Source organism: Lagenorhynchus albirostris, chromosome 9 (assembly GCF_949774975.1).
Source record: "Lagenorhynchus albirostris chromosome 9, mLagAlb1.1, whole genome shotgun sequence".
NCBI lineage: Eukaryota > Metazoa > Chordata > Mammalia > Artiodactyla > Delphinidae > Lagenorhynchus > Lagenorhynchus albirostris.
Window position 1 is genome coordinate 108,072,383 of NC_083103.1, and position 18,655 is coordinate 108,091,037.

Sequence of the window (18,655 nt, forward strand, 5' to 3'; positions counted from 1 at the left end):
GCGCAGGCGCCCCGAGTCTGCACGCGGGGCCACGGCGCGCACTACAGCTCCCAGCGTGCGGTGCGGCGCGGCCCTTGTGGCCGGCCGGTCGGGGTCACCGGCGCTCAGACCTCGGCCGGAGCTGAAGGGAGTGGAGCAGGCGGCGGCTATGTTGTGCGTCCCGTGGTGGCGTGTCGGGGCGCGGCTGCGCGGCTTGCGCGGCGGGCTCCAGGCCCCCGCCGAAAGCGGTCGGCGGGGCGTGGTCTCCTGCATCGATCGTAAGGCTCGCCCGGGGGTAGGGGTCCGTCCACCTGGCCGGCCCGGCCGCCCTCCTGGCCGGCCTGGCCGCCCTCATTCACCGCGTCGGCCTGTCCGGGCGCCCCGGGCCTAGTGGTCTCCCCGGCTTAGACGTGGCGCGGCCCCGGGGGCGGGCGACCCTCGGCGGCTCAGCCCGGTGGCCGATGCTGGTCCGTCCTTGTACAGACCGCCCTTACCGTGCTTTGCGTTATGAACCTGGCGGTACGTTTCGCGAGGCCGCCCCTGCGACCTTTCCTCTCACAATTCGGAGCTACGTCGTTACCCATCTGCTTTCGGATAACGACGGGCTCCGCCGCGGAAGCTCGTGACTTTGTTTTTTTAAATCACAACCATCGGTTCTAAAGGCAGTAAGAATGTGAAAAGCCCGGGGCTGGTTGTGATTGGTGAACAAAATCTCCGGTGATACAAGGTTTGCTCCCATATATAAATTATAGAACAACACCTGTAACTACAAAACACTTCAACTGTTGAAATTTCTGCAGAAAAATAACCTGTTGCAAATGGGGAACTACCAGAGCTTACAGATCTGAATGTCTCCTGGCACCAGGCAAATAATTTCGATGCCAGTAACGGAGTGGGGGGGACCTAGGCCGCCTAGGGTGTAACCAGACACTTTGTGACGTTGTCGGGCGCCTAACCACTTTTTTCTTTTGAAGTCTTTCTTTTTTAAAATTTTTAATAAATGACAGTTTTGAAAACAGCAGAGTAGCTTGTGAGGGCCTTAGCTTGACATCCAGAGCTGTAAAGGACGCCAAGGTATAGGACAGTTTTCTTCTCAATGTTCTAAAACACCTTCACAGGGTGCCACCCTATCCTAGCCCTTAGAATTCGGTAAGCAAGGTCACCTTTGTTGATTGGCAACAAATTGGTTAAATATAAGTATATCCGGTGGCTAGTGGTGTAACTTCAACCAGTTGAAGGTGCTTTTTAATGCTCTTTTAATTAGTAAAATGAAAGAAAACTGTCCTTTAGGTGTATCATTCTACATATTAGAATATCAAGTTAATGGAAGTGATAAACAAAGGTTTCTCATTGATTCATGGCATATTTTAATGTGAAAAGTAATTTTTAAGAGCGTTATGATTTTCATTATATCTGATATATCATTTTACAGATGAGGAAACTTGCTCAGGGTCTAGTGCAGCCCCCTGGTTTTACAGCAGGGCACCTGAGGCTGAGGGAGGAGTCTGGAGGCCTGACTTCCTGAAAATTGTATAATTAATAGTTGCAGACCCAGATCTTGAACGCCTGGTTCCTTGTCCAGTGCTCCCTCATTGTGATTTGCTGCAGCTTCCCAAGCGTTCCTTGAGCTCCAGGATTCTCAGAACTGTTGAGTCTCTGGCTAGATTTGGCCTTTGGATGCATTCAAAGATTCTTTTCTTAATACATTTATTTATTTTTGGCTGCATTGGGTCTTCGTTGTTGCACGCGGGCTTTCTTTAGTTGCAGCGAGCAGGACTACTCTTCGTTGTGGTGCGCAGGGTTCTCATTGCGGTGGCTTCTCGTTGTGGAGCACGGGGCTCTAGGCACGTGGGCTTCAGTAGTTGTGGCACAGCGGTCTCAGTAGTTGTGGCTCACGGGCTCAGTAGTTGTGGCTCGCGGGCTCTAGAGCCCAGGCTCAGTAGTTGTAGCGCACAGGCTTAGTTGCTCCGTGGCATGTGGGATCTTCCCGGACCAAGGCTTGAACCCGTGTCCCCTGCATTGGCAGGTGGATTCTTAACCACTGCACCACCAGGGAAGTTCCTGGTTTTCGTCTTGTTTTGTTTTCCAGTGCATGTTTTCTGAGAACTTAGGTATTTTTACTCAGTAACCATGCTTTCTTGTGTATACTTCACTTTTTAGCTTGCCATTTCCACTTTTTTTCTCCAAGCAGTGTTCTCCTTTTGTTAGCATTCCATTATCTAGAATTGATTATTATCTATCTTAAATAAATATGTAATTATGTTGTATTTATACAGGTGCACCTCAGAGATACTGCAGGTTTGGTTCCATACCACTGTAATGAAGCAGATACTGCAATAACGACTTTGTTGTTTTCCGGGTACTTGTAAAAGTTATGTTTACACTGCACTGTAGTCTATTAAGTGTGCAGTAGCATTGTGTCTAAGAAAACAATGTCCATACCTTAATTTAAAAATACTTCATTGCTAAAAAAGCCTAACCATCATTTGACAACACAGAGTTGCTACAGACCTTCAGTTTGTAAAAAACACAGATTCTGCGGAGAGAAATGAAGGGCAATGAAACAAGGTGTGCCTGTACATCTGATTTGTGTACACCCATTCCCTCTTATTTACTTTGTATGCAATTCAGATCTACTTCTTAGACCTTTTATACCCTGAACTACTTGTTTTACTCTGTCAAATACTAATAATAATATCTGTAGACACATATTGAGCTCTTGCTGGGACGGAAGTTTTGTAGCCCGTGTACAGTCAGATGTTTGCTTTCTCACCACTTATGTCATCCTTTGGGTGAATGGACCATTTTCATCTTTGACACCCCAGCACTGCTCCATGGTAGACAGTCAGTATTCTTTTGTGAATGGAAAATGACCCGACTCCCAGGCAAGGAACCATGAATTGTTTATCCCTAACCACATTTCCGAGAGCAACACCCAACGTAGTTTTCTGCTTTGGACTTCTCAAGGTAGCGTCATCTTTAATCCTCACCACTCTTCACTTCTCAGTTTCCCATTTTGGTGAGGGTCCTGCTACAGACAGACAGCTTTGTCCTGCTTCACACAGCAGCCACTCCTGAGGCCCAGGTCTACCCAGAGACACATGCTGCCACCTGCCCTTGTTCTCAGTGGGAAGGGCCGCTCAGGACAGTCGGGCACTGAAGGAAGTCGTGGTCGGGTGTGCTCTTTAGCATCACCCCAGGACCAAAAGGCTGAAACCTTAGAAAGCAGTGGAGAGCCCAGCACTTCCTCTTCCCCTGATGTTTCCTCAGCCACCACTGTGCCTCCAGCTGCAGCAGACACTCCGTTCTCTCTTCCTGGCACATGTGAGGCAGGCGGTCCTTTCAAAACGGCAGTCCTAAGAAAACAAAAGCAAGGTAACGTGAGCAGCGTAAGTCTGTCACCCTGTGCAGGTTGCTGACCCTTCTGCATGGTGGCTCCCAGGATCCATGGTCCTTTCATTTCTAGATTCTCTACACGGTTCCCAGAAGGTTGTGGTTTTTCACAGGAGCTTTGCTTAGGTTCTTCCCTTTTAGCTTCTGGCCTGTCTCTAGCTGAAAGTCTTATCACCTTGCAAAACGGGAAAGATATTTCAGGCCCACATGACCAGCTAGATGGCCTGTCGCTCTGCTTTCCAATTGAGTCCTACCTCATTCTGCACAGTGTTTGAAAAAAAACATAGAAAATAAATAGTGTTCGTGTCATTCGGGGAACTGGCTCTTTAAAGAAAAGTTGTAAAGTAATGACACTGTGAATTGAGTGGTCACTATTTCACGTAGGCTCATGCAGATATCTTTCTCCTAAAGAGTATCACCCTTGATGAAATACTGGAATAGTATAGTCTTTTACAAAATGTTTAAGGTTCTAGAGAAACTTGTCCACTACCTGTCTCTTGGTATTGCTCAGTCAGTTCATTTCCTTAGCTTTTAAGTAGCTTAGACCTGGAAGTGAAGGAGTTACCCAAAGTCACAGCATTAACAGTTAGGAAAGAAAATATTCTAAAAATTGTGAATCCATTAGGTGAAGACGGATTTAGGAAGGCCTTAGCCATGTTTTCAACACTGGAAGACTCGTTATCATTGTTATCAGTGACTGTCAAATGCACAGCTTTGTTACAGGATCTTTTCCTTAATTTGGAAGTAAGCCAAAGTACACGTATCTTCCTTTCCTGACTGATGTTTTAAAATGAAACTGTTGTAGCTGGTAGACAAATACGCACAGGTTCCAATACAGAAAATGCAGGACATCCTGAAGGAAAAATATGTTCATCATAATTTGAGGGTCAGTGTGTTTATTACTCCTTTAATGTGGATTCGTGAGGAGGAAGAGATGAAGATGAGTATTGAAAGAATAAGTAACAAGGTAAATGAAGTCAGCCAGTCTGTTTGGGAGTAAAGAAGGAAGGAGGCAGGTGATGCTACATCAAGACGCTGATTAACGGTGGGTGCTGGAGGTGGTGTGCCCTGTGGGAATGCTCTCGTAGGTCCACCGCCGGCCCGGGCTTCGTGGTGCTTCTTGCTTGCAGTACACTTCCCTGACCCCTGTCCTGGTTCTGAGTAAATGCCGCCTTGCCCACAGCTTCTACGGGACTAAACGAAGAGCAGAAAGAGTTCCAGAAAGTGGCGTTCAACTTTGCTGCCCGGGAGATGGCGCCAAACATGGCAGAGTGGGACCAGAAGGTGCGGGTTTTCCTGTGCTGGATGTCCCCACAGACACCTCGTGCAGTGACCCTTATCTCCTCCTTATGATCCAGATTGTTTGGTATTTATTCTCCACTTAAAACTCTCACAGCGAATGCAAGTTCCAGGAGTGGTGTGATTCCTTTCCTGGAAAGCATCTTCCGCATCCTGTAGATATCATTTCTTTTAATTGCACAGAGATTTGGGCACTCTTAAACCAAGGCAATTCTATTGATGATAAAAAGAAACTTTGATGCCAGAAACCAGTCCTTATAGAATGCATTTTAACTGCTTCCACTATATAGATGACAAAAGGCATGTTAAGAGACTCCCTACTCTCTCCCGAGTGCAAACGTCTTGATCCTTCCTGTGCCCTCTAAAGAAAAGGCCGTTTGTGAGTAACTTACTGATGACCCTGCGCTCTTCGTACGCAGGAGCTGTTCCCAGTGGATGTGATGCGGAAGGCAGCCCAGCTGGGCTTTGGGGGGATTTACGTACGGACAGATGTAGGAGGGTCTGGACTGTCACGGCTCGACACCTCTGTCATCTTTGAAGCCTTGGCCACAGGCTGCACCAGCACCACAGCCTACATAAGCATCCACAAGTGAGTGGCCAAGATCGGGAAGCACGGTGACGTGCTCGTGCGGGCTGGCTGGGAAATTTTATATAAACAGGGAAAAGGTTGCTCCTTTCAGGTTGGCTGTCCTTGAAGGACTAGACAGTTAAAAGTTCGCAGTTAAGTCTGCTGCTCCCTGTTGGACTTGAATCTGTCATCTTGTATGTTGCTTAGAGAATGCTGGCCTTCTCCCAAATTCCAGATTGACCTGGTACCAAACAGACTTCTCCAGTAGAGTGGTTGGGGCCTGTTCCCTTTTCCTCAGCCCAAAGATGAAGCCTCCACTAATTTGGGAAAGGACATGTGACTCCTTGATTTTTAGGGAGCTCAGTTAACCTAACTAGAAATAGCATGAACAGCATCCAGGTGGGAAATACCTTGGCCCTGGGTACGTCTGGGTAGTATGTGTTCCAGGAATATGTGTTAATCCAGGCCTTTGCTTTAAAGATGAATCTTCTCAATTGTGACTTTTCCCTTCCCACTCTGTTCTGCTTCACTCTACTTTGCTGCCTTTGTTCTCTTTCCCCGTTCCCCTCCCCCCTCAAATTTCCTTTTCTTTTCCCTCTCTATCTCTGTCAATGTCTCTTCTTGGTGTACCTGTCAGCATGTGTGCCTGGATGATTGATACCTTTGGAAGTGAGGAACAGAGGCACAGGTTTTGCCCTCCACTCTGTACCATGGAGAAGTTTGCTTCCTACTGCCTCACTGAACCAGGTGGGTTTGCCGTGCAGCAGGAGGTGTAGCTCATGGGAAATCACGGGGCGTGCCTTCTCACCCCCGCACGTGTAGCCGTTGTTGACCAGGAGTGCCTGATGGCCGTGGCCTGATGTCACAGGCTAAGAGCTCTCTAGGGCAGAGTCTTTCCAGGCTGCAGACCAGAACCTCCTTGTAGGAGGCTCCTTGCAAGCTAGTGTGATGGGAGATGGAAAAGGGTCTGATTGCCGTATGCAGTTTTCACAAGTATAGAGAGCTTCTCAGCCATATGGATTTTAAAGTATCAAACTCTGAGGTGTTTTTTGTAAGGGAAGATTTCTCAGGTAGAGCCTTGCCGGGGCTTCCTTACCTTCCCAGGCCCTCTCCCACCTCTACGCTTCCCTCCTGTCCCTGCCATAGGCAGTGGGAGTGATGCCGCCTCCCTCTTGACCTCCGCCAAGCGACGAGGAGATCATTACGTGCTCAGTGGCTCCAAGGTACAAGCATGCCGTCCTCAGTCCTCCCCGGGCAGATCGGAGGCTGTCCCCCTCCTGCCTCCACAGCCTGGACCCCAGGTCCGCGAGTGAACGTTCCCGGGGGTGGTACGTGTGGGAGGGAACCTCAGGCCGACTTCCCGTGTTCACTGTCTCTGTTTCTCTTCTGGTCTCAGTCCACTTAGTTCCGTTCACTAGTGTCTGTCCTTTTTACAGCCTCAGTGCCGGCTCTTTGTAACCCTCCTTAGTTTCTCTGTGCCACCATATCTCTCACTGTCCCATCGTCGGAGGACCGCAGTGTTTTCCCCTCTCCAAACCTGCAGGCCTTCATCAGTGGTGGAGGCGAAGCAGACATCTATGTGGTCATGTGCCGAACAGGAGGACCAGGCCCCAAAGGCATCTCGTGCATAGTTGTTGAGAAGGGGACCCCTGGCCTCAGCTTCGGCAAGAAGGAGAGAAAGGTGAGTGCGGCTGGACAGGGAGAGTCAGGTCGTGAGCCTGTTGCTTCTGCCAGACCAGCCTCTGCTCTGTTTCGGGAAATGGGTTCCACACTGGCTCACTGGCCTTCAGTTAGGGTTTCAACAGTGTATCAGCGGGATAGGGCGTCAGAGTGCGCTGGACTGCTGGTGAAGTGGCAGCATTTGCCAGGAAGTTCATCAATGGGAGGGGTTTCTCTGTCCTCTCTCCTGCAGCCACTTTTGGCCTGTATCTCTTATCTACCTTCTTATCTTGATGCCCTCTTGTTCCCCCAGGAGGAAATGCTTGCAGAAGACTAGAGGTCTCAGGAATGAAAAGCATATGGGCCACTTTTCTTCTCTAAATAAAAATACAGTAAAACTCACTGGAAGTGATTGTGGGTCTTTCAGTAATATAAGAGGAAGAGTGTTTCCATAGGCTTCGAGAAGACGTTTTTAGGATTAAGAAGTAGCCAGGCCATGAACAGTAGACCTGTGGTTATGTAACTGTCACTGGTGATGAGGGTGGGATCTAGTCAGGTGGGCCAGGCCAGGTAACTGGCCTCCACCTCCAGCAGGTACTGTTAGAGTTGGAGCTTTTGGAGAGAAGTCAGTAATGAAATGACCCCTAATCTACCTCTCCTCTCCTGGCTCCCCGGTTCCCCATTCGTCCCTTCATGACCTTCCTGATCCTTTGTAGCTGCTAGGAGTTCAGAGGTTCAGTGCCCCTTCTCTTGTACAGGAAAGCAGGACCTGCTAGACACAGACTCTGCAAAGGCTTACACTCGCTCCTGGGGGTACAAGAATCACCACAGCTTGTCTGGGATTATAAGACATCGGCTTACCTTTATAAGCTATGTAAGCTGTGTACACGTGGTATATGAGATAGGTAGCTGTAAGACTTCTTAATCCTAGGAATGTCTGTTTGGGTTTATAAGACAGACTGACATGGAGCCTGACATAATTTTACAGGACCAAGTCATACTGATTCTGGTGTTTGTGCTTATAAAGATAGTGATGATTATTTCAGCACATCAGTATTTCTGGTATCGGTTGATAGCATACCAAAGCTGACAAGGTTAGGGCCTGGACAAAAACTGTAAGTAAATTCCATAAACAAAAAGCGTCTCTTTACCTTTACTTTCTGTCTCCTCTCGCTTTTAAGCATATATATCGTATTTCTTTTTGCTTGTTTTCTTCTTAATTATTCGTCTTGCTTTACGTGTCCTATAATGTGTGGGGAATTTGGAAGGGTGTCTCATTCACTGAGCAGCTAGCAGGGGTCCACTGTACCGAGTGGTGGGACAGAGCAGGGGCCCGCACGGACGCGCCCTGCCCTGTAGAATTGGCCTGTTAGCAGCAGGGTGGAGGGCGGGCGCAGGAACCAACACGGTGCCTTCCATCAGCGCTCAGGGCAAGGGAGGAAGGCAGGCTGGAGGCTACGTCATGGACGGAGGAGAGCTTCTCAGGGTGGGGACAGACGACTCTCTGAAGATGAGGTGTCCTTTGAGATGAGGTCTGCAGCGTCACGGGAGCCGGCCGTGAGGACAGTTCTGGGCAGAGACGGCCGTGGGACAGAGGGCCCGAGGTGGGGGCAGGATGAGCCTGTTTGAAGAAGCCAGAGCCTCTCCGTGTGGCCGGGGGGTCGTGAGCAAAGGGAACGGTGTGGGATGAAGTTGGAGAGGCAGGCAGGGCTGCGCAGGCCGGGTGCAGGGTCACCCACTGATCGCCATGGCTGATTTGGCTGCCGTGATGGCCTGAGCAGCGGGTCTTTCTCTCCAGCTGCATGGCCGTCTTTCCTGCAGGCACATGCTTTGACTTGGCGTACTGAGCACATTTTGTAGCTGAGAGCTTTAAACAACCAGTTCTGCATTGGCTTTATGGGAAATTGGTGTGAGGAATTGTTTTATGTTGGATTTAATTGTTAAAAGGTTTCGTACAGAAGAATGCGTTTTCCCGTAGGAGGGGTGGCAGTGGGAAGGCAGTCTGTGGAAGGAAAGACAGATGGACAGGACAGGGCTCCCCTGGTCCTGGGCGGCCGGGGCTGCCGGAGGGGCGGGGAGGAGGGTCTTCTTTCTGGCTGCAGCCTCCCAGGGGCTCTGGGGGTTGAGGAGCGGGGTTCTCTACCCAGGGGAGAAGGGAGCTGCTTTCACAGGAAGGGGCTAGGAGGTAGCAGCTGTTTGTATGTGGTTCTTTTATGATTGGCTGTCGTTAAGGTCTGCCCGTCTGCCCCGTTCCAGGTGTGTATGTTCTGGATGGGAGGTAAGTTCCAGGGAGACCACACAGGCCAGTGTGGGAAGGTTTCAGACTTGGGGGCCTGAAAGACAGCGAGGTCAGTGCTGGCTCAGGCGACCGGAAGGGCCTCAGGAGGTTCCAGCGAAGCTCGACTTTGACGGAGGTTGGAGATGGGAGTGCTTCCGGGGAGGGAGAGGAGAAGCAGAAGTATGGTCAACAGGCCAGCCGCACAGGTCGCAGAACAGTTTGAGTGGAATCGAGGGTACAGGGTGACGGACAGAAGAGAAGGACTGAGCCCTTCTCTTGGAAGAAAAACCTTAAATAAAAGGCTGTGGGTGGAGCGCCTCTTCCCACGGCAGGGAGCCCTGAACGAGGGCAGTGGGGCTCTCAGCTGTCGGGGAGCCGGGGGCTTTGTCTGGTCTTGTGCTCTTCAGGATCTGCCTCACTGAGCCTCAGCTCCCTGGGAAAAGCAGGCACCAAGAAGCCCCTCATGTGCAGTGTTTGCCAGTTTCTGTGGTGGAAATACTCTCCCCGGACCGATTTCTGGCTTCCGGGGTGATGTCACCGGGATGATGTCACCAGGGTGACGTCACTGGCAGCCAAGCTGAGAGAAGGTGTGTGTGACTGGCTCCCACGCGCCAGTGCCCGCATCTCGCCGGGTCCGTGCAGCCGATGGCCAGCGTGGTGGACGTTACGACACCACGTGCAACAACGCTGAGCTCTTCAAAGGACGAGGGTGGCTCTTGGTCATTATGATCCTTGCGCTGTCCTTATAAAAGGACACATACTCCGAGTAATCCTTATACCGTCAATGTTTTTTATAGAAGAATATACTCATGGAGGTGCCACAAAGGAGGGGGCCTCTGCCCGATCCTGAAGGAAGCGGTGGGAAATGTTTGGGGACAGGTTGGTCTGGTGGAGTGGGCGCTAGGAAGTAGATGCTCGTAATGTGTTGAAAATGTTGAGCTGAAAGAGAAAAACCTGAGTCGACAGATATTTGTGTGACCTTTCTATTTTTCCTCACTGAAGTTCCCGAGGGACTAAGTCCAGGGATAGGAGAGCCTGGTGGACAGGACGCTGCCCTGAGCGGTCAACTTCTGGGCAGCCACACAGCCCCTGATTTTTGCCAGGTGGGGTGGAACTCACAGCCGACCCGAGCGGTGATCTTTGAAGACTGTGCTGTCCCTGTGGCCAACAGGATCGGGGACGAGGGCCAGGGCTTCCTCATTGCCATGAGAGGACTGAACGGGGGGAGGATCAATGTCGGTGAGGACCCCAGGGGGCAGGAGCGGCGGGCGGGCAGCACGGTCCCCTGGCTCACTTGACGTGTTGGTACCGTCCTTCCTAGCGTCCTGCTCTCTGGGCGCTGCTTATGCTTCGGTCATCCTCACCCGAGACCACCTCAAGGTCCGGAAGCAGTTTGGAGAGCCCCTGGCCAGTAACCAGGTAACTTCCCCGGTGTCCTAGCTTTTGCTTTTGTCTCTAGAACATTCTCTACAACTGTGGGGCCCTGATGTCTCTTGTGGGTTCTGCCCCCATTTCAGCCAGAACTTGTGCTCTATTTCTGTCAATAATTGTTTAATAATTTTTGCTTATAGTCGTGAAAAGATTCGTGATACATTGACTGGCAAGAAAAAGCACGACATTTTAGAGGAGTATGCTTCTGCTTTGTTTACAGAATACATGAATATGTATAAATTTTTTTTAATTAATTTACTTGTCTGTCTTTGGCTGCTTTTGTTCTTCACTGCTGTGCACAGCTTTCTCTAGTTGCGGCGAGCAGGGGCTTCTCATCGCGGAGGCTTCTCTTGTTGTGGAGCACGGGCTCTAGGTGCGCAGGCTTTGGTAGTTGTGGCTTGAAGGCTCTAGAGCACAGGCTCAGTAGTTGTGGCACATGGGGTTAGTTGCTCCGCAGCATGCGGGATCTTCCCAGACCAGGGCTCGAACCCGTGTCCCCTGCGTTGGTAGGCAGATTCTTAACCACTGCGCCACCAGGGAAGCCCTAAATTTCTTTTAAAAGATTTTTTTTTTTGATGTGGACCATTTTTTTTCTTAAGTCTTTATTGAATTGTTACAATATTGCTCTGTTTTATGTTTTGATTTTTTGGCAGCAAGGCAGGTGGGATGTTAGCTCCCTGACTGTGGATTGAACCCACACCCCCTGAATTGAAAGGTGAAGTCTTAACCACTGGACCACCAGGGAAGTCCCTGTATAAATATTAATGAAACACTTTCAGGGATACATCTGAAAAATGCAAGAAGTAATTATTTCAGGGGGATGGGATTAGATGATTTATCTCTTTTTTCTTTTGCTTGTGTTCCAGTTTTTCTTTCTTTTTTCTTTATTGAGGTAATGCTGGTTTATAACATTATATGTTTCGTGTATACATTTTTTTTTTTTTTGCCTGCACCGTGTGACATGCGGCATGTGGGATCTTAGTTCCCTGACCAGGAATCAAACCCGTGTCCCCTGCATTGGGAGCGTGGAGTCTTATCCGCTGGACCACCAGGGAAGTCCCTCACGTATACATTATAATTGGATTTCTGTATACACTACAGTGAGCTCACCACTGAAAGTCTGATTTCCATCAATCAGCATAACAGTTGATCTCCTTTACCCATTTCACCCTCCCCTCACCCCCTTCTTCTCTGGTAACCACCAGTCTGTTCTCTGTATCTATGTGGTGTTGTTTTGTTTTGTGCATTCATTTATTGTGTGTGTTTTAGACTCTTCGTATGAGTGAAATCATATGGTATTTGTCTATGTCTGACTTATTTCACTTAACATAATATTCTCTAGGTCCATCCATGTTGTCACAAAAGGCAAGATTCCATTCTTTTTTATGGCTGAGTAATATTCCATTGTATACGTACACCCCGTCTTCTTTGTGCATTTATCTATTGATGGGCACTTAGGTTGCTTCCATATCTTGGCTGTTGTAAATAGTGCTGCAGTGAACATAGAGGTGCCTGTATCTTTTTGAATTAGTGTTTTCATATTCTTTGGAAAAATACCGTAAGTGGAACGGCTGGATTGTAAGATAGTTCTGTTCTGCCCTTAGCCTAATGGGGTTCCTTTGTAGGTTATTGCCCTTTTTTTCTGACTGCCTTTAAAATTCTTTCTTTGTCATTGACTGTGGACAGTTTAATATTATGTGTCTTGGAGAAGATCTTTTTGCGTTGAGATAATTAGGTTTTCTCTTAGTTTCACGGACTTGTGTATCCAGTTCCTTCCCCAGGTTTGGGACACTCTCAGCTATTACTTCTTTTTTTTTTTTAATTTATTTATTTTATTTTTGGCCGCGTTGGGTCTTTGTTGCTGCCCACGGGCTTTTCTCTAGTTGCAGTGAGCGGGGGCTACTCTTCCTTGCGGTGTGCGGGCTTCTCATTGCAGCAGCTTCTCTTGTTGCAGAGCACGGGCTCTAGGTGCGCGGGCTTCAGTACTTGTGGCTCACAGACTCTAGAGCGCAGGCTCAGTAGTTGTGGTGCATGGGCTTAGTTGCTCTGCAGCATGTGGGATCTTCCCAGACCAGGGCTCGAACCCGTGTCCCCTGCATTTGCAGGCGGATTCTTAACCACTGTGCCACCAGGGAAGCCCTCAGCTCTTACTTCTAAACAAGCTCTGTGCTCCCTTCCCCTGTCTTTTCCTTCTGGGATGCCCACTGTCCTTCTGTTGCTCTTCCTGATGGAGTGGGATAGCTCTTGTAGGATTCCGTGTTTTTAATCTTAGCTCCCTCTCCTCTCCTACCCGAATCATTTCTAGATTTCCGTCTTGGAGCTCACTAGTTCCCTCTTCCTTGTGGTCGGCTCGATCCCCATAGCCCTCTAATGCATTTTCCATCTCATTTATTGAGTTCTTCAGCTCCAGAATTTTGGTTGGATTCTTTCTTAAGAGTCTCAGTCTCTTTGGTAAAGTAGTCCTTCTGCTCATTAGTTTTATTCCTGAGCTCATTGAACTGCCCATCTGACTTTTCTCGTAACTCATCGAGTTTCCTGATGCAGCTATTTTGAATTCTCCATCAGTTAGGTCCCAGTAATCCATGACTTTAAGTCTGGTTTCTGGAGAATTGTCGTCTTTCTGTGGTCCCACGTGCTACCGTGCTTCTGCAAGGTAGAAGCAGAAGGTGGTGAGTTGTTCCTCTGCTGGCCCCTTTGAAGTAGCCAGTACCTTCTTGGGTAGAGAGCTTTTTTACTTGGTTCTAACTTTCCTTTGGTTTTCAGCAGGTGGCGCTGTAGTGTGGGCTTTGGTTTCTCTTGCTTCTGCCGCTGCTGCCAGAGGTGCTGCACTGGGCGTGCTGGTGCTTGCTGTGCCTGGGGCTGTGCCTGTGGCTGATGTCGCCTCAAGGGGCACCGGACGGCGGGCACCTCTGCCACATTCGGGGTTGCCTGGGTCACGAGCACTGCCACCACAGCAGGCGGGGGCGGGGCGGGGCCGGAGCTGGGGTCGCAGGCACCCTGCTGTGTCTAGCTTGTTGGGTTCAGGGCGCTGCTACGGCCTGTGCTGCTGCTGCCGGGGCAGGGGTCTCGGGCACCACGTCCACTGCTTCCTGGCCCTGCCCGTGCTGGGTCCCAGCCCACCCCCCGTGAGGTGTGCAGGGGCTCGGGGCCCCAGGGCGTGCCGGGCAGAGCTGTGGGCGTTTTACTGGTTGTAGGTGGAAGGGACAGACAGAGGGAGCATCTTCCTAAGGAGGCGAGATGCTGAAGTGCAGGGAGTGCAGTGGACTTAGAACTTAATGAGGCACATTCTTTGTGGAGCCTGGGGCCCCTTAGAAGTGGCCCGGTTAGAGGTGGCTCTCTGAGCCTGTCTGCGTGTCTGGTTCTCTTCTCTCCTCTCACTGCAGTACCTGCAGTTCAAACTGGCAGATATGGTGGCCAGGCTGGTGGCCTCACGGCTGATGATCCGCAACGCAGCCGTGGCTCTGCAGGAGGAACGTGAGGATGCGGTGGCCCTGTGCTCCATGGCCAAGCTCTTCGCTACAGACGAATGCTTTGCGGTGAGTGGTGCTGCTGTCTGCCTCTCTTGGGTGACCGGCCTGTGGCGGGCCGCCCGGCTGCTCCTGGAATGCTGCGTAAGGCATCAGTTACTCAGGAGAGGCCCACGTGGGCGCTCGGCCGGCACTTCACCTGCTCCACGCCGCCGCACATCAGGTTTTGTCTCTGCCCTTTGGCTGTGCGCTGGGTGAGATGCTGCCTTTGGAAGAAGGGTCAGACCACAGCACTGTTTAAATGTCAGGGACAGAGACATTTCCACAGCGAGGCTGCATCTGCCGCTCGCCAGAACTCCAGCTGGTGTGGGGCGGGCAGCCTCTCCCTGCAGACAGCAGGCGAGAAGGGCAGAGGCCTCTGAGTCCCTCGTGGGTGGGGACTGGCTCGCTCAGGAGGCAGACTTCCCTCGTTGTCCCTGTGCACACAGAACCGGAGCCCCTCTGGCCTGGCTGGCACCTTCACCTTCCTCACGTTGGCTCAGGGCAGGCAGCCAGATCAGGGCTGGGGCGGAGGGAGGAGCCCCTGTTCTGGAGCCTTCTCAGAATCCGAGGTATCTAACCCCTGTGTCCCTGCAGATCTGCAACCAGGCCCTGCAGATGCACGGGGGCTACGGCTACCTGAAGGACTGCGCGGTCCAGCAGTACATGCGGGACTCCAGGGTCCATCAGATCCTCGAAGGTAAAAGTGGCCAAGGTGGTTCTCTCCCTTTCGGAGCCGTCACCCCTGCCGTCTGTCGCCGTGCTTCCTGTCTTCCTCCTCCCTCCTTGCTCCTGGCCCCCTCTGGAGGGGCCTGCTGTGCCGTCCTGACCTGGCCTGGGGGCCGGGAGGCCCTGCTCTGTCGCCGTGGAAGTCACCGAGTCACCCCCCTCCTGCTCTTTGCCTTTGTCATTTATAGAGACAGCGCAAACGAAGATAACATCCGAGAAAGCATTTTGAAAACTGCAGCAGCGGCTGTTCTTCACTGTTGTAAAATACTTGGTCCTCAGGGATCCCAGGACTTCTCCACAGTAACTTCCAGGGTAGATGTGAGCTAGTTTGACCTCCAGCCTCTACACTCTGATCATGACCATCAGTGTTGCTAATGGAGCTTTCAGTAAATTAATTGTCACACACGGGCATCTTCTTGCTGATCACAGGCCCACGGGCAGGAGATGGGTAAGCTGCTGGCATCGGGCTCTGCAGGGCCTTCTCCACTCCACGCTGATTTGGAAGTCTTCAAATTACATGACTGTTGTTTAGCCAGTAGGCAGCTGAGGTTGTTACACTGTAGCAAAGGCAGCAGATGAGGCAAAGGCTTGTGGAAGTGACTTTGAGTGAAGGAACCTGAAGGAAGCACCAGCCTCCCTGTGGCTTCTGAAGCATCCTTCTCAGACCCGACCAGCGTCAGGACCACTGGGAGGATTTGTGAGCACAGAGCTTCTGACTCCATGGGTCTTGGTGGGCCTGGGGATCTGCATCTCTAACGAGGGTTCAGGGAGGTTGCTCCTGCCTGTCTGGGAGCCACATTGAGAGCCACCACAGGGTGTCATGTCCAAGTCACAGGCTTTAGTATCTGCTTTCTGCTGCAAACCTTGTCCCTAAAGCGTGTTTATGAGCAGGGTTGCTAGTGCGCAGGCCAAACCCGTCGCCTCATTCCTTCTGTGACTCCAGTCGTACGTGGCTGTTGCTTTCCAGCCTTGGTGAGTGCGGGAGACTTCCCTTCATTCTGACTCTTTCAACCCTGTTAGAATAACTGAGAAAAGCCACATATGCTTATTTCAGGCCACACCATCATCCACTTGTAGGAAAATGTGCGCACTGGTCTTCGTCACTTGTTTCACCCCAGACTTTGTTATTGGATAGATAGGAAATTTCAGCTTTGATTTTATTCGAGATGTGTGATTAGTCATTCCTCATGGTGGTTAATATTTCTTTTTGCATTAAAAAGAGTGGAAATAAAAAAATAAACTAAAAAAAAAAAAGAGTGGAAAAATGAAGCAAGCAACTGACCCCCCCCTTCTTTCAGGGAAAATGTTTTTGTTTTTTTAAAATTCAGTTTTCTGATTACCAATGATGTTGGTATATTTATTGTTGAAGACTTACAAAATATAAGAAAAGTTAAAAAAGATCATTCATGTTTTGACATCAGAACTAATACTTTGGGCTCCTTTTATATTTAAGACCAAAAATATCTTCTTTTGGACCTTTTTCTGCGCTTGTATAGATAACATTTTTTAAAGTTAATTTTTATTGGAGGATAGTTGCTTTACAATGTTGTATTAGTTTCTGCTGTACAGCAAAGTGAATCAGCTATACATATGCATGTATCCTCTCTTTTTTGGATTTCCTTCCCATTTAGGTCACCACAGAGCAATGAGTAGAGTTCCCTGTGCTATACAATAGGTTCTCACTAGTTATCTGTTTTATGCATAGTGTGTATATGTCAATCCCAATCTCCCAATTCATCCCACCCCCCATAGATACATTTTTTTGAAGTAGAGTTATACTACGTATACTATTGTATGTTCTGCTGTTTTATTTTGTTTGCTTTGACTATCAGGAGAGGTTACTTTTTTTTTTAACATCTTTATTGGAGTATAATTGCTTTACAGTGGTATGTTAGTTTCTGCTTTATAACAAAGTGAATCAGCTACACGTATACATGTATCCCCATATCTCCTCCCTCTTGCGTCTCCCTCCCACCCCCCCATCCCACCCCTCTAGGTGGTCACAGAGCACTGAGCTGATCTCCCTGTGCTATGCGGCTGCTTCCCACTAGCTATTTTACGTTTGGTAGTGTATATATGTCCATATATAGAGGTTTTTTTAAAAGTAAATTTTTTCCTCACTTCCTGACATCTTTCAAGATAAAAAGCGATGTTGCCGGGCTTCCCTGGTGGCGCAGTGGTTGAGAGTCCACCTGCCGATGCAGGGGACGTGGGTTCGTGCCCCGGTCCGGGAAGATCCCACGTGCCGCGGAGCGGCTGGGCCCGTGAGCCATGGCTGCTGAGCCTGCGCGTCCGGAGCCTGTACTCTGCAACGGGAGAGGCCACAACAGTGAGAGGCCCATGTACCGCAAAAAAAAAAAGCGACGTTGCCCTTTACATCCCTAGCCAGAGCTTTGCTGACTCTCAGGCCCGGCAGCTCCTAAGCCCCTCCATCCTCTCTCGCTCTTGCAGGCAGCAACGAAGTGATGCGGATACTGATCTCAAGAAGCCTGCTGCAGGAGTAGCCCCTGGACTGAGGCTCCGATGGGAGGATCAGTGTCGAGTGGTTCCATGTGGATGGCACTGTCACAGTGAATCCAGGACGCGCTGGAGGGGCTGTGCTTGTCCAGGGCACCATCACAGCGTCAGCTGGAGGACGGCAGAGCTGCCCTGGCTGGAACGTTACAAGAAGACGTGCCGCCTTGTTTTCCTGACGCAAAGGGTGACCAGTGAACACTGACCACGAAACCACTGTCCTTTCCTGGATCCACAGTCTTGATTTGTCTGCATTTTGCTGGTTCACCAGATTCCTCTTCTGGGAATCTGGGTACTTCTGTTGAGGGTTTTTCCTGACTGTAAAGCAAAGGTGTGGGAAAGGAGAAATGGAGAGAAAGCGTCTTCCTGTCTTTTTCTGTTCTTTGTGCCTCGGCTGAAGATGCAGGTTTCTGTGGGCTGCTCTTCCTTTGCAGCAACTCCTCCTCTGAATGTAAATCATGATGAAATGAGTGTTTGGAAATCCTTCTCCTAAGCTGAGATTTAGGGCGTATCTGCACTTCTGGACTATCTGAATATCAAGGGCTGAGATTATTTGGAACTGTGAATACTTGTTGTTTTAGAAGCATGTGGTCTGGGAATGGTATTCAAAGTTCCTGTGACATTTCCTTATAAGTGCTTTGAGTATACTTTTTTTCTGAGTTTTTGCTTTTTTGCTCCTCTTTTTAAATGTTTTTAATCACTACATTAATAAATCTACCCCTCTCTGTACCATTTTCAGGTCTACTGGTTTTTATTTTATCTTTCTAAATAAGCCTTCACGACTATTTTTTAAATTTTTATTACATTTAATTAAACATTTAACTAGACTTTGGGATAATAAACAAAAATCTCTCCTTGACCAAGTTGACTTTTTAAAAATAGGTTCCTTAAATTATTAATAACCTTGTAAAGCAAGTAGTGTTTATGTAGATTTAAAGTAATACCCAAAGATGTAGACTTTTTAGAGAACCCTGTTATAAATGATCATTGCATTATTTCATCTCATCTCTATAAAAGAAATATCCAAGGTATTTTTTTAACTATAAGTCAGTGTTTAGAGAGACCAACATCTGTGCCCTTAGCTACGACAGGTGTTTTCTGTTTTGACCTCGAAGTCTAAGGCACTGTACTGGGTAGTGCAGGGGGACAGGCTGTGGGTCTACCGCGAAGCTGAAGTTAAATTTCCACCTTCAGAAGCCTAACTCCACAGCTGCCGTGCAAGATAATGATGGGTCTACGGAAGAGAGAATGATGCCGCACAAGTGTTGTAGGAAGGAATTCATGGAGAAAGTAGGAATT

At 49.4% G+C, this 18,655-nt stretch overlaps 1 protein-coding gene across 3 annotated transcripts; it reads left to right on the top strand.

Moving 5' to 3' along the window:
- Nucleotides 1-42: 42 nt before the first annotated feature.
- On the top strand, nucleotides 43-18,090 carry ACAD8 (acyl-CoA dehydrogenase family member 8). Of its 3 annotated transcripts, XR_009542583.1 has the most exons (12): nucleotides 43-257; nucleotides 4,556-4,656; nucleotides 5,091-5,260; nucleotides 5,877-5,986; nucleotides 6,386-6,462; nucleotides 6,783-6,920; nucleotides 10,280-10,415; nucleotides 10,498-10,595; nucleotides 13,991-14,143; nucleotides 14,711-14,813; nucleotides 15,031-15,290; nucleotides 17,294-18,090. XR_009542583.1 is itself a non-coding variant. In XM_060160815.1 (11 exons), exons 1-11 carry the CDS (start codon nucleotides 149-151, stop codon nucleotides 17,344-17,346), a joined length of 1,248 nt encoding a protein of 415 aa, XP_060016798.1. In that variant the 5' UTR covers nucleotides 47-148; the 3' UTR covers nucleotides 17,347-18,090. The 3 variants fall into 3 exon arrangements, 2 of the variants coding, with proteins under 2 accessions (XP_060016799.1, XP_060016798.1); XM_060160815.1 differs by lacking the exon at nucleotides 15,031-15,290 and having other exon boundaries at nucleotides 47-257; XM_060160816.1 differs by lacking the exons at nucleotides 10,280-10,415; nucleotides 10,498-10,595; nucleotides 15,031-15,290 and having other exon boundaries at nucleotides 45-257.
- Nucleotides 18,091-18,655: the final 565 nt, after the last annotated feature.